Source organism: Mesoplodon bidens (assembly GCF_964165515.1).
Source record: "Mesoplodon bidens genome assembly, chromosome: 8".
Taxonomy (NCBI): domain Eukaryota; kingdom Metazoa; phylum Chordata; class Mammalia; order Artiodactyla; family Ziphiidae; genus Mesoplodon; species Mesoplodon bidens.
The window spans coordinates 69332456-69356524 of NC_138165.1; the positions used below are offsets into that span (position 1 = coordinate 69332456).

At 40.6% G+C, this 24069-nt stretch overlaps 1 protein-coding gene across 1 annotated transcript in view; it reads left to right on the top strand.

Annotated features, from left to right (window-relative positions):
• The window catches only part of MFSD6 (major facilitator superfamily domain containing 6), a 70347-nt gene extending 48788 nt beyond the window's left edge, over positions 1–21559 (top strand). The window contains exons 4-7 of the mRNA XM_081242319.1: positions 13752–13913; positions 14838–14936; positions 16257–16537; positions 18394–21559. Coding sequence (XP_081098445.1) covers positions 13752–13913; positions 14838–14936; positions 16257–16537; positions 18394–18597 — 746 coding nt within the window. The 3' untranslated portion in view covers positions 18598–21559. The remainder of the gene's footprint in view (positions 1–13751; positions 13914–14837; positions 14937–16256; positions 16538–18393) is intronic.
• The last annotated feature ends 2510 nt before the right edge of the window (positions 21560–24069 follow it).

Sequence of the window (24069 nt, forward strand, 5' to 3'; positions counted from 1 at the left end):
AAGAGAGAAGCTTTTTTAAAACAGTGGTTAAAGAACACATTTATAACAAGAGAATAATTTTATAAGAGGAAAAAAACAAATGCTGTTGTGAATCCAAAACGTCTTTTTTCCTGTTAATTTATTAAAGATATGTTAAATAGCCACCAAGAGTCACGCAGCATGCTGAGGGCTGGGAATATAGTTAAAAAACAATATATTAACTTAGGCCTCAAGGTCTCACTGTCTGTTCTGGAAGCCAGATGTATAAATACATAATTGCTACCCAGTGTGTTAGATGGAATCAGAAAAATGTGCCAGGTAACAGAGAAGGAGCTCCATGGAGGGAATGATTAGCTTTGTGAAGCAGAGAGTGGGAGGATGATATTATTAAAAGATTCCCCAAGGAAATCACAGATAAGCTGGATTTTGAAGGGTGACCAGGACCCCACCCAGTGGCCTAAAGAGAAGCAGACATTTTGGCACAGAGAAGAGCCACGTGCCAAAGCACAGCCGTGGAGAGCGGAATGGCATCTCAGGAAACCTGAGTGGGAGGCTTTGGCTAGGGCTCGATGGGTTTGTCATCCTAAGCTGCTGACCCAGGACATATTTTTATAATACGTATTTATGTGCACCTTAGGGCAGTTATCCCTGCTTCCCGGGGCAGGCTACAGTTTATACCTCTGTGTTTCATTTTCTTTCCCCCGTGCCAGCAGAAACCTAGTTACTGATCTGAAGCAAGTAAAAAGGGGGAATCTGTAAATACGGGGAGTCTCTGCATCTAACACAGGGCCCTGTGACCAGTTCCACGGAGCTGTTTGCGTCTAAAACTGGAGGAGACGGTTTCGTTCCCTGGCAGAAGTGAGTGCCGAGTGTTTTGGCTGTACAACAAAAAAATCCCTTGCCTTTGTTTGACCAATGCCCACCCTACGGAAACCAGTGGATTATCTAGGTGGAATAAATCCTGTTTCACAGGAACACACTTCTGAGTGAACAGGTTTGTTTTTCCAGTCTGAATTCTTCCAAATCTACAAGGCTCATCCAAATGACTTTAAAGTCCCTGTGCTTAAGGCAGCTCTACTTAGGATGCAGTAAAACAAGAAATGATGACAAAACACCGAATGATTTAAGTACAGGACAAGCCCACTGTCATGATAGATGCCCCTTAATCCCTTGACTGGAACTGCTACCTGACGATTTCCAAAGACCCAGCCTTAGGAGGTGGGGGGCGGGAAGCAGGACATTGGCTGTCATCACTGATGGTCGTGACACTGAACAGTCAGCACTTCCACTCTTTGATTCCAGCCCCAGCGCCACACAGAGGGTCTTCTTAAAAATAGAGGTGAGGTCTAGCTCTTCAACCTTTCACCCGGGGCCTCATCCCCAAAACACCATGAGAACTAGTACCACCTAGTGGAGCAACGGAAGGGGAGGAGATAAGGGATGTGCTTTATTCCATCTCTGGCTACTCACCTCTTCCTCTTCGGGGTTACCTGTAGCTGATGGAGTTAGATTCCTTGTTCTCCTTCATTCCCTGAAGCTCTTGATCATCATCTCAGCGTGTGTCTCCTCAGGCTATGTTGGTAATAATTAGCTGATGGGATGGGGATAAAGCAAATCTCCTCCTCTCTAGACCCCTAGGAAGGAGGCTATGTGGGTATCTATTCTGGGGTCAAGGTAAGGCTGTTGGGGATTATGAGGATGTTTCTTTCCTATGATCTTTCTCACATCTAGTAGCCAGTGTCTCTCACAGCCTTTTAGCCGTTCACTTGTCTTTTGCAGCAAACGTGTTATTCAGTAGGCAATGAGTGCCACCATGTAAAGAAGCAGAAGGTGTATTTCCTACTCATAAGGAGCCTGTAGTTTATTTTAAAAAGAGACACAGTGGGTCTAAGTGCCTAAAAGCATTGCTGGGTGCAGTGGAGGGATTAGGATGGTTTATATTTATTGATAAGATCTCATTTTAAGAACCCACATGTTTTTCTCCTTTACTTCTGTACGAGAAGCATTTAAACGTATTCTTGATTGTGATCCGGAGTACACACTTCTGATAAAAATCAAAGTCAAATTTGTTATGCTCATTTTTTTTAATTTTTTTTATTTTTATTTTTTTTGCGGTACGTGGGCCTCTCACTGTTGTGGCCTCTCCCGTTGCGGAGCACAGGCTCCGGACGCGCAGGCTCAGCGGCCATGGCTCACGGGCCCAGCCGCTCCGCGGCATATGGGATCCTCCCAGACCGGGGCACGAACCCGTATCCCCTGCATCGACAGGCGGACTCTCAACCACTGCGCCACCAGGGAGGCCCTGTTATGCTCATTTTTATGCCGGTGTTTGTTGTGAATCCTTGCAAGACTTTGAGATGAATGTGATTCAAATTATTTTTGCTATTAAAATGTATTTAAGGAGAGTAAGGCCAGACCAGGGCTGCTGTAACTAAAGAGGTCCTTTTGTGATACTCAAATTAATGGCTCAAGCACTGAAGGGTGAAAATGAGGTCTGTGTTGCGTCCTTCTCTGCAGATTGCTTGATCAGTAGGATCTGGGTTAAGATTATGATGAAAGATAGTTTTGTTTTGTTTTTTTGTGGTACACGGGCCTCTCACTGTTGTGGCCTCTCCCGTTGCGGAGCACAGGCTCCGGATGCACAGGCTCAGCGGCCATGGCTCACGGGCCCAGCCGCTCCACGGCATGTGGGACCCCCCCAGACTGGGGCACGAACCGTGTCCCCTACATCGGCAGGCGGACTCTCAACCACTGCACCACCAGGGAAGCCCCCAAAAGATAGTTTTTTAATGTCACCAGTAGGAAGGCTTGAACTGACATTTATGAAGCTTTACTCTCTTATTTAGTATGCCTACTCAGCTGAGTGAGAATCATGTTTTCCTTCCTCTCATGTTCTGGAAGAACATGGAGAAATTATGACAGCATTACAATGAAGCCATTATCTGACAGTGGAAATTCTAGCCGTGATTCCAGGCCGTTATCATCCATATTGGAAATTTTCTGTCTGACTTAACCCTTAAAACACAAGTAGCTTGTCACATGAATATATAAGATAGACAAAATGCTCTAAGTTTAGTATTTCAGTGAATAAATTGGCATACGGATGTCATTGATGTTACTGCTAAAGTTAATTTTTAATCAGAATAGTCATAAATTGTAATAGAGCAGTTTCATTCTTTATCATTCCCATGCTTTACAGTTACTAAAAGTTCTTATACAATCTCTTAAAAATAGACATTATTTTGTCCCTTCAGAATTCATTTTAAATATCTTCTGCTGCAAGAATCCTTTTCTGGCAAACTGCATCTGACACTTAGCTCTTCCTTTTCTGAATTGGTCTCAGAGTTATGGACTGTATTACACAGTTTAGCACTTGATTGTTACCCAATTATTTTATTTAACAAATACTAGTTTTACTTTCTGACTTAGTTTTAACCCTTAAGTGCAAAGACCACACCTTACAGTTTTTGAATTCTCCAAAGAAGCATGCACACAGGAAGATATACTGTAAATGCTTGTTGTTTGACTTCACAGTCCCCTGCAAAATGTACTATAGTTGATATTTTCTAATTATTAAAGCTTTTGAATAATAGAGGAAGTTCTATCTCAGAAGCTTATAAATATGTGAAGGAAAGCTGAAAACTAAATTTAAAAGTTAAATCTTTAATATGTTAGCTTTTTCCTTAGGATACCATCCTGCCATCCATTGCACATTTGTAAAAACAGCAGTGTGTTTTAATCATTTACTTAACTTATGTCCCCACCTCATTCTACAAATTATTTGAGACAGCTTACCAAAATATGCAGTAAGCTGGAAACCATAAAGTGCTCAGGCTTGAATTAGACTATCTTGTATTCCAGCTCCCCTACCTATAAGCTCTGTGTCCTTTAGGCAAGCTGCTTAATCACTTTAAGCCTCTGAGACTTTTGTGCTACAGAATAGGCTAATATGAGTATTAAATAAACTATTCTATGCAAAGTATATAGCATATTACCTGGCACATAGTTAGCCTTCAATAAATGTTAAATAACATGCAATAAAAGTAAAATAAAAAGTTATAATAAAAATCAGGACCAGGGGAAATGTAACTTAGAAGATTCTACCCTAAGAGGTTACATTGCAATTATGCATGAAAGCCTGGCCATAAATGACTAGTCAGTGTACAGTGTTTTGAAAGTTATCTTTGGGGAAGTGAAATTTTTACTGGCTTTGCTGTAAAAGCAGTTCTCATGTGTGGCTTGCTATGAGGAGACATTGGGCATATAGTATATAGTGTTGTTAAGTCTTGACCTTAAACACAGGCAGTTTGGGGTGGCAGTCTCCTAAGACCTGTTTTAAGGTATGCCAAGGGTATAACGCCAGCATGTAAAATTCACGAAGGCCCCCAAAACATTGTTGTATCAGTTATAGACATTTTTTTCTTAAAGCAACTTACATGTCTTTCTTTTTTTACCTTGCAAAGTGAAGCTTATAGAAACTTCATTTCTTCTTTCCATTTTTACTCATATGTGGGAGTTGGAAGTTTTCTCCATTGTTACCCAGGGTACCTGTTATCCACAAGTGCTTTCTTCCCCATATCCCAGCCCGCAGGCCACTGCCTGCTCAGTTTCATTTCAGCTCTCTTTTGCTCAGCGGCTGTTACGTGTCAAGCCCTGTGCCAGGTCCTAGTATGTTTGTTCTCCTCAAGGAGCTCAGTCTGCTCCTCCTTCAGGTAAATCCTGCCCGCTTCCACCCACCAGACTATAAGCTCTGTGGTGGTTAAACACGTGTTCTGTATATTGTCACAGTCTCAGTGCAGAGCAAGGGCTCCGGCACGTGGTCTGGGTGCTCAGTGAGGACTGTTGAGTGAATGAATGCAGGAGATTCTTTGCAGTGCTGCACATGGGCGGGCGTGGAAGTGCTGATTGTTGCGTGTCATATATAAAGTCTCTTTCATGCGACACAGGAAGGTTCATGAAGCTTCTGCCAGGTCCCCTGCTCTTTGTGGGGTCCTCTACTCTTTTTGGAAGGTCCACCGCTGTTGGTGGCCCTGACTTTGGCAGAGATACCGGCGTGTTGTTCACCTGCTATTTCCTTTTCTTCATGGACACACACTGGACTCCACTTCCTAGCCTTCCTTGCAGTTAGGTATGAGCATATGACTGATTCTGCCCAGTGGAATGTAAGCAGGAATGACGTGTCACTTCTAAACCCAGCCCATAAACTTTTCCATGTGCCATCCTCTCCTCCGTCCTCTGCTGGATATCGGTGCCCAGGGTAACCATGTGAGGAAGAAGACAGAGTCCCTGCAGCCTGGGTCCCTGAATGACTATGTGAAGCAGAGCTGCTACTCTTCCTGTCCCTTGACCATTGGACTTTATATGGGCAAGAAAAGAAAACATCTCATGGGTGAAACCACTAAGATTCTGAGGTTTCTCTCTTACAGCAGGAGCATTACCTTAACCAATACTGACTCCTTTTATTGCCTGCCCAGTGGAGGGTTTGTTTTTGCTTTGGTTTGGTTTTTGTTTTCTTGTGTTGTTTTTTGAAGAGTAGTCTCTTACTGGTTTTTACCAGGTTGATCTTTCAGAAACTTTTTTTAATCTCAGCATTTGAGAGGTACACTGAGCTAATTGAAATGTATGCTTTGGTCAATGGAAAAGGTTTGTCACAACTGATTTAGTGTGCCACTGCTAAAGGGATATGTATGTTTCGTTCAGTAAGCACAAGTCAGCGGCAGAGCAAGAAAAACAAAACAAAACAAGACTAGTTCCCCGATACCGCATCAGTTCTCACCCCTCCCAGACATTATGATGTGATTTCCCCAAGCCAAGCAGCACTGTACAAAAAGCAGCTGTCTTCTTGGGAAGAAAGGATATTTTCTTGTTCATATCAATACATGCCATGTATTGCAATAGAGCATTCTTGTGGGCCAAGACTGAACAATCTTGAAATTCATGTTGCAGGATCAGGTATGGAGGTTCCTTAAAAAACTAACAATAGAACTACCATATGACCCAGCAGTCCCAATACTAGGCATATACCCTGAGAAAACCATAATTCAAAAAGAGACATGTACCAAAATGTTCATTGCAGCTCTATTCACAATAGCCCGGAGATGGAAACAACCTAAGTGTCCATCATCGGATGAATGGATAAAGAAGATGTGGCACATATATACAATGGAATATTACACAGCCATAAAAAGAAACGAAACTGAGCTATTTGTAATGAGGTGGATAGACCTAGAGTCTGTCATACAGAGTGAAGTAAGTCAGAAAGAGAAAGACAAATAGCATATGCTAACATATATATGGAATTTAAGAAAAAAAAATGTCATGAAGAACCTAGGGGTAAAACAGGAATAAAGACACATACCTACTGGAGAATGGACTTGAGGATATGGGGAGGGGGAAGGGTAAGCTGTGACAAAGTGAGAGAGAGGCATGGACATATATACACTACCAAACGTAAGGTAGATAGCTAGTGGGAAGCAGCCGCATAGCACAGGGAGATCAGCTTGGTGCTTTGTGACCACCTAGAGGGGTGGGATAGGGAGGGTGGGAGGGAGGGAGATGCAAGAGGGAAGGGATGTGGGAACAGATGTATATGTATGACTGATTCACTTTGTTATAAAGCAGAAACTAATAAAAATAAATAAATAAATAAAAAGAATGTTGAATATTATAAGATAAAGAGTTACTTGGGGCATATAAAAAACTTGATATTATGTGTGATGTGAACTCTTTTAGGAGGGAGGGGAAGAAGGTAGTAAGAATGTACATTTTAAAAAAATTGATAGATTATTGGGCATGTTTGATATTATCAAGAAAACCTCTCAAATTAGATGATTACATTTATTATAGAATACTTTTAACAGTGGTTATGAGGATGTATAGTATAGTACTTAAGCACTGAAGTTCCGAGCTTAGACACCCTGGGTTCAAATCCTGTTCCACTACCCTGTTGTCTGTGTCACTTTGAACAAGGCACTTTTAATCTCTCTGTACCTTTTTGGAAAATGAAGAAAAAAATGGTACCTATTACTAGGAAGAATAAAGGAGATAATCTTTGTAAAATACGTAGCACAGCTCCTGGTAGAGTAAGCTGCTATAATAACGTTATTAATGAGAGAAATTAAATGTTAATCATAATTATTTCTAATGGTTCTAGGTTATTCAAATGTAGTGTATTCACAGACAGTTAAGGTCTTGGCAGTAGGTGGTGTGAAAATATCTCTGAGTTTCTGTTAGCCTGGAAGGTAATCCCGAGGGACTCCAGTAAAGGTAAGAAAGGACTGAGAAGCTCAGTTTCCATGACCTACGAGGTCTTCCAGCGTTATTTGTTGTCAGTTAACATATGGTGTTGAATTGCCACTCAAAATTATCAGTAGTTTTGTAACAAGTAGCCAAGGAAGAGTTAATAACATATTGCAAGGAGAGTCAAATCATGTGCCTTTGTTACAAGTGTCAGTCACGGGGTTAACATCCTTTTATTCTTACTGTTTGATCCACCAACTTAGTTACCTCATACTAAAAGGTTTAAAAAGGTATAGCTCTAGGGCTTCCCTGGTGGCGCAGTGGTTGAGAGTCCGCCTGCTGATGCAGGGGACACGGGTTCGTGCCCCGGGAAAATCCCACACGCCGCGGAGCAGCTGGGCTCCTGAGCCATGGCCGCTGAGCCTGCGTGTCCGGAGCCTGTGCGCCTCAACGGGAGAGGCCACAACAGTGAAAGGCCTGCGTACCGCAAAAAAAAATTAAAAAAAGGTATAGCTCTAGGGTAAACACATTTCCCAGTGACACAATACATTTGCTTATTTATTTCATCATGTAGAGAATAATCACCTACTCCTTTTTCACGGTTCTCTAATAAAAGGGAAAGAAGTAGAAACATTTTCTTTTTTCTGCTTATGATATCTTTTACCCTCTAAATTTTAAAGGAAAGTTGTTTAATACCTAAAATACAATTTTACAAATACGGAAAATGGTGGAATTTTTTTTTTTAGATTTCTAGATTGCTTTATTATAGAGGACCAGAACACAAGTGTAGTAAAAATATTGGCAAGAGCTTCAGATTATTAACATGATTACTAGGTTGCATTTTCAAGTTTAAGAACAAGAACCAAAACTCCACAATTGTCATTTGTATACAAGGTATTGTTATCAACCCAATCCCTTCTTGTGGATTTACATTTGCTAATTCTTTTCTAGGAAGTAATATGGATTCTTCTATTTACATGATATTTTGAAATAAAGGTTTCAGAGAAACCAATTTTAATTCTACATCTACCTTGGAAAATGTTGGAACATACAAGCCAAATGGCTTTCATTCGTCTGCTTTTAGTACCAGAGAAAAAATTTTTTACTGAATGCTTTACTATTTTTCCCTTCAGTTAATGCCCTGAGTTGCTTTAAAGAATGTTGTTTCCAATGATCTAATCAGTCCCAAAAAAGCAACGAGGAAACTCTGGAATTCTAACTACAGAGAATCTTTTATAACTGCCACTTAATACCAGCCAACAAATTTTAACAATAGTTTAAAAGTATCCTAATTTAAGTCATCCTGCTGGAAAATGCTTTAATTATCTTAGAAGACTCAAAGGTTTAGAAAACCCTTAGAATTAAAAAAAAAAAAAAGAAACCCTATTATTGGAAGATTTTGTGTGTGTCCAAGCCTTCACATTTAAGAGAATAACTGCTAGAATTATATTTGATCTAGAATTATAGCAAAAATATATTTGTTACTGTTTTGGTCACATAAATACATAGACCCATCTTTGTCTACTTGTAAATCCTGTAATTCATTGGTCAAACATACACATAACAATAGACTTGGCATCACCATTAAAGTTAATTGACAACCATTTGATGTGGTTTCAGGTCTTTGATGATTCATCTTTAAGAAATAATTTCCAAAATCTATGCTGGATGTTACTATTGAATCTAATTAATGTTGAATAAATTTCATTTTATTTCTCATAATATTTTTGAGTTTTTTCCTTAGTGTTAATGAAAAACTATGCATATCTGAAAAGAAATGGAGTTAGCATCTTTAATAATCTATTCTCTAAAATATATAATATTTTAATTGTGTACTACTGTGTCAGCATTTACAGTTAAGACTCTATCCAGGCATTATTCAATTCTGAGAAGGCTGGCATTATCTAAGGTACTGCAATTGTTTTGTCAGATAAAGTAAATACTTCATTTGAATTCTGTGGAACTTAAGTGTGCATACTTCCTCTTCCATCTTTCTAGTTAAAAAACAGCCTACTTGAAATTATTACTGAAACATATAAGAAAAATTATTTTGATATTTCTCAGTTTACTATAGGGCATATAATCTAATATACCCAGTGAAAATAGTGTTTATTCTATTATGGATCTACTTAAGTAAAATCATCCTGGTAATTTGATTATATGTCTGACATTGTGAATTTTACCTTGTTAGGTGCTGGATAGTTTTGTATTCCTACAAATATTCTTGAGCTTTGTTCTGGGACACACCTAGATTACTTGGAACTAGTGTGATCCTTTTGAGTCTTACTTTTAATTAACATTACTTAGATGGTACCAGAGCAGTGTTTAAACTAGGGCTAACTTTCATAATACTAACACAAGACCCTTTTGAGTACTGTACCAATCCCAGGAATCACGAGTTTTTCCAGTTTGGCTGGTGGAAACAGGTATTATTCCCAGCCCTGGATGGGTTCTGAGGAATGCTTTCTGTAATGCTTTTGGGCGGTTCTTTCCCTGGCTTTGGGTAGTTTCTATACACGCTCTTGCTCATCAGTACTCTGCTGAATATTGGGGGAAACCATCTGCACATCTCTGGAGTTTCTGTGAAACTCTCTCCTCTCTGGTACTCTGACCTGGAGCTCCAGCTGCCTTGGTCTCCCCAGACTGTCAGCTGCATCTCTTCAACTCACTGGTTCCCCCTCTGTGCCCTGCAGCTTTCAAACTCTGACCAGACAGTAAGCCGGAGCGCCTCATTGTTTCCCGTATCTCTGAGATCACTGTCCTTGTTGGTGATGTCCAGTGTCTTGGGAACTATTGTTTCATATATTTTGTCCAGTTGTTTGTTGTTTCAAGAAGGAAGTAAATCCAGTCCCTGTTATTCCATTTGGGCCAGAAGCAGACTAATGTCAGATTAAATCTTAAATGAATATTAATCTTTCAGTTTAATTTTCCAAAACATAGGTTAAGAGTTTCTGAGATTATCTCCAAATGAGATTATTTTTCAGGAAGCAAGTCCAAGACTTAATCTAGGCAGAACCAGATGATCTCTTAATCCTTTCCAGCTATCTATAAAACCTGTTGTGACAATATCTTCCTATTACATTTATTTTCCTTATTAGTTTTTTGGCTGCATTGGGTCTGAGTTGTGGCATACAGGATCTTTGTTGAGGCATGTGGGATCTTTTTCGTTATGGCATGCAGTCTCCTCGGGTTTCTCTCTAGTTGTGGCATGCAGGTTTTCTCTCTCTAGTTGTGGCACGCGGGCTCCAGGGCATGTGGGCTCTGCAGTTTGTGGCACGTGGGCTCTCTCATTGGGGTGTGCGAGTTCAATAGTTGTGGCACATGGGCTCAGTTGCCCCGCAGCATGTGGGATCTTCGTTCCCCAACCAGGGATCGAACCCACGTCCCCTGCATTGGAAGGTGGATTCTTTACCACTGGACCACCAAGGAAGTCCCTCTTCCTATTACACTTAAAGCAGTGCTCTAGTAAAGATTTAAATTCATACAATGCACAGTTGCTGTACATTAAAATAATGATCAAATTTTCTTTCACCTGTTATCTTTACCCTCCCCTCCCTGCCAACAAATGGTGCAGATGTAATGAAACTGGTAATGAGGCATTGTAAATAGTCTGTACACCCTTGGAAAATAAATTGGAGCTGTATATTAAAAGGCAAAAAAAATTATATTCTTTGAATCATTAACCCCACTTGTAGAATTATAGCCAATGTAAATAAGATATGTAAAAAGCTGTATCTCCAGGGCTTCCCTGGTGGTGCAGTGGTTAAGAGTCCGCCTGCCGATGCAGGTGACACGGGTTCCTGCCCCGGTCCGGGAGGATCCCGCATGCCGCGGAGCGGCTGGGCCCGTGAGCCATGGCCGCTGAGCCTGCGTGTCCGGAGCCTGTGCTCCGCAACGGGAGAGGCCACAACAGTGAGAGGCCCGCGTACCGCAAAAAAAAAAAAAAAAAAAAAAAAAAAAAAGCTGTATCTCCAAAAATGTTAATCATAGCGCTAATTATAATGGAAAAAATTGGAAATAATCTTTTAAAAGTGAAGTACAGTTGATTTACAATACTGTGTTAGTTTCAGATTACAGCAAAGTGATTCAGTTATATTTTTTTCAGATTATATTCCATTATGTTGTTATAAGATACTGAATATAATTTCCTATGCTATAAGTAAATCCTTGTTGCTTATCTACTTATGTATAGTAGTTAGTATCTGTTAATCCCATACTCCTAATTTGTCACCCCTCCTGCCCTCCCTCTCGCTTATGGTAACCATGTTTGTTTTCCATGTAGTCTGTTTCTGGTTTGTATATAGATTCATTTGTATTATTTTTTAGATTCCACATATAAGTGACACTGTATAGTATTTGTCTTTGTCTGATTTACTTCACTAAGTATAATATTTCTAGGTCCATACATGTTGCTGCAAATGGTAATATTTCATTCTTTTTTATGGCTGAGTAGTATTCCACTGTGTGTATGTGTGTGTGTGTGTGTATATATATATATATATATATATACCACATCTTCTTAAGCCAATCATCTGTTGATGGGCACTTGGGTTGCTTTCGTGTCTTGGCTATTGTAAATAGTGCTGCTATGAACATTGGGGTGCACGTACCTTTTCAAATTAGAATTTTTTCCGGATATATACCCAGGAGTGAGATTGGTACCTCTATTTTTAGCTTTTAAAGGAAACGCCATACTGTTCTCCATAGTGGCTGCATCAATTTACATTCCCACCAACAGTGTAGGAGGGTTCCCTCTACTCCACACCCTCTCCAGACTTTTTCACGATGGCCATTCTGACCCATGTGAGGTGATACTTCATTGTGGTTTTGATTTGCATTTCTCTGATAATTAGCAGTGATGAGCATCTTTTCATGTGCATGTTGGCCATCTGTATGTCTTCTTTGGAGAAATTTCTATTTAGGTCTTCTGCCCGTATTTTGATTGGCTTGTTTTTATGATATTGAGTTGTATGAGCTGTTTATATATTTTGGATATTAACTCCTTGTTGGCTGCCTCATTTACAAATATTTTCTCCCATTTCTTAGATTGTCTTATCATTTTGTTGATGGTTTCCTTTGCTGTGCAAAACCTTTTAAGTTTGATCAAGTCCCATTTGTTTATTTTTGCTTTTTCTTTTGCCTTGGGAGACTGATCTAAGAAAATATTGCTATGATTTATGTCTGAGAATGTTTTGCCTATATTCTCTTATAGGAACTTTATGGTATCATGTCTTACATTTAGGTCTTTAAACCATTTTGAGTTTATTTTTTGTATATGACATGAGGGAGTGTTCTAGTTTCACTGATTTACACGTAGCTGTCCAGCTTTCCCAATACCACTTGTTGAAGAGACTGTCTTCTCTCCACTGTATATTCTTGCCTCCTTTGTTGTAGATTGATTGACTGTACATGCATGGGTTTATTTCTGGGGTCTATTCTGTTCCGTTGATCTATATAACTGTTCTTAATGTCAAAATAGGTACCCAGTAAGAGGTCAATATCCAAAATATATAAGGAACTCTGACAACTCAACAGCAAAAAACCCAAACAACCCAATTTGAAAATGGACAAAAGACTTTCTCTAAAGAAGATTTACAAATGGCCAAAAAACACATAAAAAGATGATCAATATCACTAGCCATTAGGGAATGCAAATCAAAAGCACAATGAGATACCACTTCATACCCATTAGGATTGCTATTATAAAAAAACACAAAATAACATCTGGTGAGATGTGGAAAAATGGGAACTCTTGTGCATTTCTAGTAGTAATGTAAAATGGTGCAGCTACTGTGGAAAACAGTCCCTCCAAGTATTAAATATATTATTACCATATGACCTAGTAATTCCACTTTTAGGTATATACCCAAAAGAACTGACAGCGGGGACTCAGATACTTGCACATTAGTGTTCACAGCAGCAGCATTCACAATAGCCAAAAGGTGGAAACCGCCCAAATGTCCATTAACAGATGAATGGCTAAACAAAGTTACAAGGCTACATATCCTTTAGCCTTAAAAAGGAAATTCTGGCACGTGCTACAACATGGATGAACTCTGAAGACATTGTGCTAAGTGAAATAAGCCAGACACCAAAGGACAAATACTGCATGATTCCACTTATATGAGGTACCCAGAGCAGTCATGTTCATAGAGACAGAAGGTAAATGGTGTTTCTCAGGGCCTGGAGATAGTATTGTTTAATGGGTGCTGAATTCCAGTTTGGGATGATAAAAAAATTCTGGAGATGGATGGTAGTGATGGTTGCACAACACTGTGAATGTACTTAAAGACACTGAACCATACACTTAAAAATGTTTAAAGGATAAATTTTGTTATGTATATTTTACCACAAAATCTTTATTAGGTATGTATGTATGTATGTATGTATGTATGTATGTATGTGTGTGTGTGTATATATATATATATATATATATATGTATATATCTAGTTAAGTCAATAACTCATGTTCCATAAGAGTAGTAATGTAAGCAGTGCTGATCCGTCGCCCTGCCCACTTCTCCTCCTCTCCAGGGGTGACACACGCGGCCATCTGGGCAGCCTGCATTTCTTATCTCAGCGCTGCGGTTCCCCCAGAGCTGAGGACGTCTGCTCAGGGCATCCTGCAGGGCCTTCATCTGGGTCTGGGGAGAGGTTGTGGAGCCATGATCGGAGGCGTGTTAGTCAATTATTTTGGTAAGAATGGTTTTCTCTTTTTCCCTTTCTTCTTTGATGAAAACTTACAAGTTTTTTTAGCAACCCCTCAATAAACACTCAAATTATTACTGACGATTGCCAGAAGCTAAACTCCATTGTTCATATATTCTCTTTCTAGCTTTCATGGTAGTCAGAATTGAAGAGCAGCATGCTTCAGTAGTTAAGATGATTAGAGCCAGCTTGTAACCATGCACTCTTCTCTGACAGCTTAATGCGATGCTACTCAGATACCTCAAAGGAGCCAAACAAATGAATAATCACATGTGCTTTGGGTTTGAAGTAAAGTACCCTAAACCTGCTGATAATAATGCCAGAGGAAAGAGAGTTCAGCATTGTTATTCCATCAGGAGATTTTGAACCAAAAAAATCTAACTATATGCTGGCTTCAGTAATGTCGCTGCATCTGTGATAACAGTCTGTCTGCCCTGTCAGATCTCCCTTATTGGAAATCCAAGGGCGGGGCTGAGATGGAGATGGCATGATTCTGCTCTAGGAATCGTGATTATTCAGGTCCCTAGAAGGTGGGCTCAGAGATGTCTGAACTTATAGCACTACTTGAGCTCGGCTGTTCTAATTACAGATCAATAAGGTTGTTTAATATATAGTTAGGTAAATGGTCTTTATGAAGAGAGCACCGCTGAATTTTAAAAAGGCACTCGGAGACAGTCCTTTATTTTATAAATGCAGTTTTAAAATTTGATCAATGACAGATATCCAGCACCAGCCCTTGGATCTCTTGACACCTGCCCAGACCTGTGCTTTTCCTACTATATGAAGCTAATGGCCATTTGCCATTCTTTGCTCTGCTGCCTTTGCCCTGAACGTTAGAACATTGACAGTTTTGGATGAGGGCTACCTGTCTTTCCGGGAATTACCCCTACAGAGTGCTGTTTGTTTCCACAGGGGCTGCTGCAACCTTCCGAGGAATTGGCATGGCCTGCCTGGTGATCCTCCTGCTCTTTGCCCTGATCCAGTGGCTGGCAGTGCCAGATGAGCAAGAAGGTAAGCATGTTCATTGTTCCTTAACGGTTCTAAAGGTTGAAGCCATGGGGAATTCTACACGTACCCCTCAGAAACCCAGAGGTGGAATCAGAGTGTACCACAGACCTGCATGGCTAGATTTTCTCAGGGGTATATCAGTGAACTCGTGCACCATTGCTGGAGAGAAGCCACTTGCTATGTTGAAAAAAATACTGGTTGTTTTAGGCAGCTTGCTTTTGTTTTGTTTTATGGTACAAGGTACTGGGGAAAGTACTGGTTTTAAATTTCTCTGGTATTCTAAAGAGATTTAAAATTTAAATCAAATATATATAGGATTATACAGTAATTTTACTATTAGGGGTAGGAAGTGGTATTAATCTCTGTGCTTTTACCTTCATTTGATAAAAATGTCTAAACCTTAAATTTGAAGTTCTCCCTTAATTAGGCATGGCCTTCTTAAAAGTATTATACAGAAGGAAGGTTATATCCAATATAATGTGTTGATGAGAACAAGCTTTCAACTTTTGGGGGGAATCAACTTTTTTTTTTTTCAATGAAGAAGGCCAGCCATTAAAACGAATATTCTTGGGTGGGAGGGAGATGCAAAAGGGAGGGGATATGGGAACATATGTATATGTATAACTGATTAAATTTGTTATAAAGCAGAAAAAAAAAATTCTTTCTCAGCTCTTGGGTCCTGGAACAGGGCTCATCTTCTATGGTGTCCTGTCCTTTGAGGAGCATTTGCCTCAAGTACCCGAAGTGCTTCTGTTAAGAGAAAAACTAACTTGTTACAGAAACCCCCGAGACAGATTTTAATTCCAACAAGTTACTCAGAAAGAAAGACCAGTACTGACTTTTTTATTCTTGTTCTTTTATAATCCTAACTAGATCGTATCTCTTATGCAGCTTAGTCCATGCCTTCAGTAAAAGGCCAATAAAGGCAGCTACTGTGTGATTTTTCCTATTTTGATGTTTATCTTTAAAATCTCAATCCCGTAAATGGGCCTAAGGCAACATTCACTATAATCTATACCCCACAGATGTTATATACGTTAACTGAACCAATACATTTCATAAATAAATATAAGTTAATGTCTATTAAGCCCTGTAAGGAGACCCTGGAATGTAAACATCACATTCATTTGCTCAGTACTTGCGCCAAGTAGAGAAGCCGCCCTTGGTACACGGCAACTTATCAACATTCCCAAGCATACTAGAACGGGCTTATGGAGGTTGTCCATTTGTTCAGTTTTTATTATTTATTTATACATACATACATACATCTGTTTAAATATGTAAAAACTCTGAAAAATGATTTAAACATGGCTTTCTCTCCAGACAAGACAATGCTGGCAGAAAGGATTCCTGTTCCTTCTAGTCCTGTTCCCATAGCAACCATCGACTTGGTCCAGCAACAGACAGAAGATGTTCTGCCACGCGTTGAGCCCAGACTTCCACCCAAGAAAACCAAGCACCAGGAAGAACAGGAGGATGTGAACAAGCCAGCCTGGGGTGTCAGTTCCTCTCCCTGGGTGACCTTTGTTTACGCACTCTACCAAATTAAAGAGATGATGCAGCTGACAAGAGACAACCGTGCTTCTGAGATACAGCCTTTACAGGTAAAAAGTTCCTCTGCTGCCTTGCCTTAAGCAGGCTCAGTTGTTTCAGCTATTCAGTTAGTCATTCAAGAAGATTTATGGGAGGTGTGGTGGGGGACACGGACATGCAGACAAATAACTTCAGTGCTTTGTGACAAGTATATTATAGAGGTGTATACAAGGTTCCATAGAGGGAAAATTCTGTCTTATGCGGTTCTGGAAGGCCTCACAGAGAAGACAGTACCTCTTGAAAGAAAGAAAATGAATCCATTCTGATTTTATATATTTCTTTGAAATGTCTGTTTTGGTGGACATTAGTTACAGTATGGATATATGGTTCTTGCCTTGGTGAATTATATATTAATCTGTAATTTAAAAATTCTAATGGGGACATTCTATATAATAGGACCTCAATAAATATCTGATCAATTAAGTAATACTCTGAGCCACTAAATGGGTCTGACAGGATACCTAACGCAGTGGAAATGTGGTTTTGCTAGCGGGCTCACCTGAAAGATAAAAAGTGGTTTTTCTCATCCCTAGAGGTGTGGTCTCTCCTGAGTAGCATCGAATCGCATGGATAAAAACACTGTAGGTAATTGTAACTGAAGCTATATAATACTTTTGGAAAATGTTTAAGCGTGACTTCTGTGAACAGTTTGGCCAAAGTAATGAGGCTACTTCCCTGTGTTTTTATTAATCACTCCCTTTCACTTGATGAATCATGTCAGCTCCATATCTAGAGTAGCTTCAGAGGACCCAGGAGGAAAAAAAATAAAGGGGAAAGACTTTAAGAGTAGTTTGAGTAATTTCCTTAATTTGAACTACCGTAATTAAATTTATCACAATTTTGTAAACTGACGTAATATTTCTCTAATTTAAACCAAATCTGATTCTTCGCTGATAACCATAATGCATTCTAGTCCATGTATGATCCTATTGGCTTATCAAGATAATAAACTCACACAAATCCTCTGCTCACAAGTCAAGGAAGATATCAGGGTAGGAGGAGCATATAAAGGATGTGAAGCAAGGAGGTGATGCAGGAGGAAAGATGAGTTCTGCCTGAATGGCAGTGTTTTCATTACTTTGGATACTCACCCTTGTTTTCACAGAAGCCTATTAGGCTTAAGTATCATTAACATTTTTTCTGGTATATTAAGATTAATAAAAACTGGCTGGTATGGCTTAGCTACTCTTATGAAGAAGTCATTATACTAATATTTTTTCTTTTACAGTTTAGAATTAATTATAGAAATAGAACTTTTTTTTTTTCTTTTTTGGTGCTCAGCTCTTTGAAGTGATGGGTACTAATTTAGAGAAAAATCCATTAAAAAAGAAATGTTTGTTTCCTGATTTTTAGAAATCAACTTTTAGTGTGTACTTTAAAATCCCAACTATACATCAGGACTCAATTTCAGGACCTTCTTTTCCTGGCCCTGTCTCCGAGGCTGAGGATGCCTTCCTCACTTCCTGTTGGACAAGGTGCCTTCCAGCCTTGAATTCTCTGGTCTTAGCAAGTGGACTGAGTTCCCGTTCTGTGCCGCTTGCCCAGTGACTTGCCACAGTGGCTGGTGGGGGCCCAGTAAATATGTGCTGATGTAAATTGTTCTCCTAGGAGTAACAGGCATGTTGGTAGTAACGTTCCTTTATCCACAAGATACGTCTGCTTATAGTGTCTGTGTTTTTCATGCGGCTTGGACAGTTGCACGTAGGAAAGGAGATGAAAGGTAAGACATTCTATCCTTATTCCTGTTACTTGTTTCCTGAAGTGGTTACTTCAGGATGATCTCCCCATGTTTCGTATATCTTACTTGAAAGCATATAAAAAGTTTGCTAGCATTGACCATGGGGCACCTCCTATTTTTTCCTTCCAGGGGACCAGTGAGGATCGGGAAACTTCTCCCACTGGTGGAGCCCGGCCTGGACCATGTGAGGCTCCCTCTGACCCATTGAGAAGCCAGCCGTCCCCTCAAGCAGCAGCATCTCAGACGCAGAGCAGCCCCACTCACCCCGGTGTAGACCCGCGCAGGGAGGAGACTGAGGACCAGGAGGCTCAGCCTGCCTCTGGGGGACACTGAGGGGTCCTGCTCATCTCACACCCTGCATGGAACTGGGCTCCTCTGCCAGCACAGAGGGGGCACCTTGAGGAGCACAGCACCACATACGCTGCTGAACACCTGAACTCATCAACGCAGAAATACACACACACACTCACACGTATAGAAGCTACAGTACATATTGGCAGAAATAGGTCAACTTCCGTAGTCCCACTGGAGTCACAGAAGGAAAAGGGATTTCAGTGAGGACTTTCAGTTCTTGGATTGGTAGGTTAAGGACTACAGGACTTCTCTGCCAGGGCAGCAAGAGTCGAAACCAGCAGTTACACTAAATGAGTGGAGGGAAAGAAAGTGTTTCAAGGTGAATGCTGATATAATTTCCCTCTTCTGATTATTTATCCTAATTATTTGGTTCTTAATGCAAACTGGGAAGAAACAGAATACATCTATAATTTTGTTTCTCTTAAAGAGAACAATTTAAAAAAATTTAAGAGATATTTTAAAAGTAACCAGATAAAAGTTAGTGGCATCTATGCTTTTGTTTAAAAAAAAAAGGAAAAAGTTTCATCAGAAACTTGGCATATCTCTAAGCAAATATATTTTTATATGGGTATGGTGTATAATGAAAATAGTCAATTCTTTGAGTGGCAAAAGCTGTTACTGACTACTGCAAGCTAGGCCGAGCTTTAAAATGCCTTTTGTTTTAAATGGGCTTTAAGACCAGAGGAGGGAATATTTATTTGAAATAAATCAACCAACTTAGTATCCTGTGGCTTGATAGACAAGGGTTTACTAAATATATTGATACTGTAAATAGCCTCTATCACTATTTACAACTTTATAGTGATTTGGGCTTTAATTAGCTGATGGACTAAAACAAACACACAAAATCACTGAATTCCTAAGGGTTTCTTTAATTAAGAAGTACTACTTACAAATAACAGTATAAGATTTAAGTGCCTGGGGAAGGGATACAATTTTAAAAATTACATACTGGTTCAGTTTTTTTGTTTTGTTTTTGGTGAGGGGAAAAGGTGGTGAATAGGAAACCAGGAATGGAAAAGACAGAAATAAGAAGTAAGTACACTTTCCAATGACTAAAGAAACAGATCTCAGTATATTCTTTCCCATGAAGACATAGTCAGACACTGGACAGTTCAGATACGGGCATGCTACTGTAAATATTACAGCTACAGTCGACAATGGCCGGGTGACTCATGCATAAAGCTTGCTGCTAAAAATGAAAGCTGAGGTTATAGGAAGCCTTGGGGGAGGGCTGTGGACAAGGGAACATTGCTTTAGCTGAAGGAAGGTCAATTACATAGTGTGTACAATACTGTGGATGAGTACAGGAGAGAGGAAAGAAAAGAACAGAGTTAAAAAATGAGCAACTCACCTTACTCTCTGACTCTGATTAGGCAGGACCAATTATAAAGTGAGGGCTTCTCCACGATACAATACTTCTGCCCACCACTGCATCTAGAAGAAGAGAGTCTACACTGGGATATCTAGCTTCACCACAGAACACAGCTTAAAAACAAAATAACGGGAAGAAATAGAATTAAGCAAATAGTTATTTTTGCACTTGAACTGAAATGTACTGTACTGTAAATTATCATGACTCATTTTAAGTGACCTTTAAAAATCAGATGTATTTATTATGCTTATGTAATTATAGAAGTAAAGAAATGGGTGACGGGCTGAACCTCACCTATGAATGTACAGTATGTGGATTTGTGAAACTGACTGTAAGAAGTCAAAAAACTTCTACTGTGTCTTGTGTTTACAGTTCTGATTTATTCCCCTGAAAAGCCTGCTGTTTTGGAAATGCACAGTTGACATGTTGAAATAAAAATAAATACCATTTTTAAGTATTTCTTAAATGATAAAGATGTGACCAAACAAATAAAAGTCCTTCACTCTGTAATGAATGAGATCAAACTCTGCAGGCCTTTGTTATGAGACATTTACTGTGAGAGGTGATTAAACAGTGCAGTAATTTCCAGCCTTTTAGAGCAGACACTTCATGGGTTTGTGGACTTTGTGACTTCCTCCTGTCCTCAAAGTGCCATTTAAAAAAAAAATTAAAGTGAATGAAAATTAAATTTTGATTTGAGAATTTTCTAATCCCTTTTGAGATCCCCTGGAAATACCCAGGGAGGTCACAAAGTCCAGGTTGGTAATCACGACCTTAATGACTTGTTTCATATGCTTTTCCCCAAATTGTAGAAAAAGTGAATTACGCAAAGCGCTGAGCTCATGTGGATCCAAAGAGGTTACTAATTATTAAGCTATTACTCAAGGCCTTAAGTAGAATAATAGATGACAATAACACATATACCTCCACCAGCCAATAAACCTCATGAAAAGCCTAAGGAATTCATAGGAAGAATATTGCTGCCTTACTGGCTTATTAATCTTGTCATGGGCCACACGAAGCAGACAGTTGGCTAAGTGCTCCCCTCTGATTTGCCGTTCCTCCAAGACTGCTGGGCGTGGAGGCTACTGATGGTGCTGAGACCATTATTTAAGTGGTATTCCTTGCAGCCAATCTGGAGATAAGCAATGATTCCAGCAAACGGAGCCACACCCACTGTTACTGGGTGCTTGGTGTGTGCTGATGACATTATCGTTTTGTCCTAACAACAAGGCACTGTAATACATATCACTATCCCCTCTTTAAATAGGATTTTGGAGCTGAACTCGGCTTACATTATGGGAACAAGGTCACAGTGCCAGGCTTCAAACTCAGACCCGCCTGATGCCCAAGTGCAGGTCCACCCAGGACCTTCTCCAACCCCAGGAGGCGGGGAGGCCACCCTCTGCTGCTGTTGCGGTAGAACAAGCCTGAAAGCAGCCCCGGCCATTCTGAACCCTTACCTTGTGTGCCTGATACTCACCCTGTGGGTCTGCAGTTCCATTTAGGATCGCTAGCTATTCCCAGATACACAGAAATCCAGCGCCTTCAAACTCCTGCTGCTCTGTTAGTCATAAGTGCCATTCTGGAGATAACTCGGAAGGTCTGGCAACCCTGCAGAGAAAACTTGGAGGCTGCAGGGACTCTGCAGACCAGTGCCACGGGAGCTGGGAAGGGCCGGCAGACACACCCACCGCTCAGTATCCTGAGGCAACAGCTTCGTAGAGCAGCACTGTCAGGTGTGGTAGCCATTAGCCACAGGTGGCTATTAAGTGCTTACAGTGTGGCTAGTACATCTGAGGAATTAGATTTCTCATGTTTATTTTTTTAACTAATTAATTTTTGGCTGCGTTGGGTCTTCGTTGCTGTGCGCCGGCTTTCTCTAGTTGTGGTGACTGGGGACTACTTTTCATTGCGGTGCACGGGCTTCTTGTTGCGGTGGCTTCTCGTTGCAGAGCATGGGCTTTAGGCACGCGGGCTCAGTAGTTGTGGCTCGTGGGCTCAGTAGTTGCGGTTCGCGGGCTCTAGAGCACAGGCTCAGTAGTTCTGTTGCACGGGCTTAGTTGCTCTGCAGCATGTGGGATCTTCCCGGACAAGGGCTCGAACCCGTGTCCCCTGCATTGACAGGTGGATTCTTAACCACTGCACCAACAGGGAAGTCTCTCATGTTATTTAAATTTAAACAGCCATCTGTGGCTCATGGCTACCATACTAGACAGTGCAGGAACAGAGGAAGAAATTACCTTTGGGAGATCTCTGGGTCTTAGTTTTCTCATCTTCATTGTGAAAGGCTGGACCCTAAAATTAACGTTATTCTGTGAAGATGAGGGCATGCTGCGACAGAGCTGACTGTAGGGAAATAAAAGATGATTTTCCCTTCAGAAATTTTTCTCTCCTTGGGTGCAGTGGGACAAGACAAAGCGACTTCTGAAGCCCCAAACCACTCCTGTGTCATTTCAGCAAAGCTCTAAGAATTCCTGGCTCAAAAATTCCAAACCATCAGGCAGATGGGAGAGAGGTCAGTGCCTGGATGGGAACAGAATAAAGGAGTGAGAGAACGGGGGAGTGGGTTCTCAAATCACTAAGTAATTTACCTTATGAGAGGACAAACTGTGGTTTAAGATAAGAGAGTAACTGGAAACTTGGTGATGTCCAGAACGGGGAAGAAATGAGCCAGTCCAGGTGGGCACCTCACACTCAACTCCCATCTGCTTCAGGCGGCTAATACAGGACGACTTGCCCCACTGTGGCTCCAGGGAGGTCCCGGTTTTTAGATGGCAACTCAAGGACCTTACAGTGCTGGGGTGAGGACTGCCGGCTCTGGAGCCCCATTGTCTGGATTGGAGTCTTAGTTCTGCCAGTGAGAACTCACATTAAGTAACCGCTCTGGGTCTCACAGCCCTCCTCTGTAAAATTAAGATGATTACAGTATCTGCCTTACAGGTTCTTCTGATGGTTAAATGACATACCCGACACACAGTAAACACTCCATAAATGTTGCCATTATTTTTGTGTGACAAATAGCCCATGGCAAGGGGAGTGCTGTCTTGTTTCCCCATCCAGGCCCCAGCTCTTAGTACTTTGTCAACATTAATCTATAACCATACTGCATGCTCCCAAACTACAGTGCTATGTTAAACGTTTACCTATACCTAATAAGCTGTCTAGTAAGACATTCAGTTCCAACATGCATTGTAAACATTAAGTGGTTGGAGATATGAATTAGTTAAGGGACAAAATTAATCAAAACATAAGTTGAAGAGAATGGGAAAAAATGACAAGTAATGTTATATGGCAACAAATTGGACAACCCAGAAGAAATGGACAAATTTCTAGAAATATTCAGCCTGCCAAGACTGAGTCAAGAAGAAACCAACAATTTGAACAGACCAATCACTAGAAGTGAAATAGAATCTGTAATGATAAAAACTCCCTGCAATGGGCTTCCCTGGTGGCGCAGTGGTTGAGAATCTGCCTGCTAGTGCAGGGGACATGGGTTCAAGCCCTGGTCTGGGAGGATCCCACATGCTGCAGAGCGGCTGGGCCCGTGAGCCATGGCTGCTGAGCCTGCGCGTCTGGAGCCTGTGCTCTGCAACAAGAGAGGCTGCGATAGTGAGAGGCCTGCACACCGCGATGAAGAGTGGCCCCCGCTTGCCACAACTAGAGAAAGCCCTCACACAGAAACGAAGACCCAACACAGCAAAAATAAATTAATTAATTAATGTCAGATGCAGGCTTGTGACATCCTCTGTCACATAGGGGAGGACGTAAGTCAGGCACCAGCAGATAAGCAAAGCTTTAAAACAAACACACAAACAAAAAAACGTCCCTGCAAAAGTCCAGGACCAGACGGCTTCACTGGGGAATTCTACCAAGCATATAAAGAACTTATACCTATCCTTCTCAAACTATTCCAAAAAACTGAAGAGAAAGGAACACTCTCAAACTCATTCTACAAGGCCACCATTACCCTGAAACCAAAACCAGACAAAGACACTACAAAAAAAAAGAAAATCAGAAGCCAATATCTTTGATGAATACAGATGCAAAAATCCTCAGCAGAATATTAGCAAACT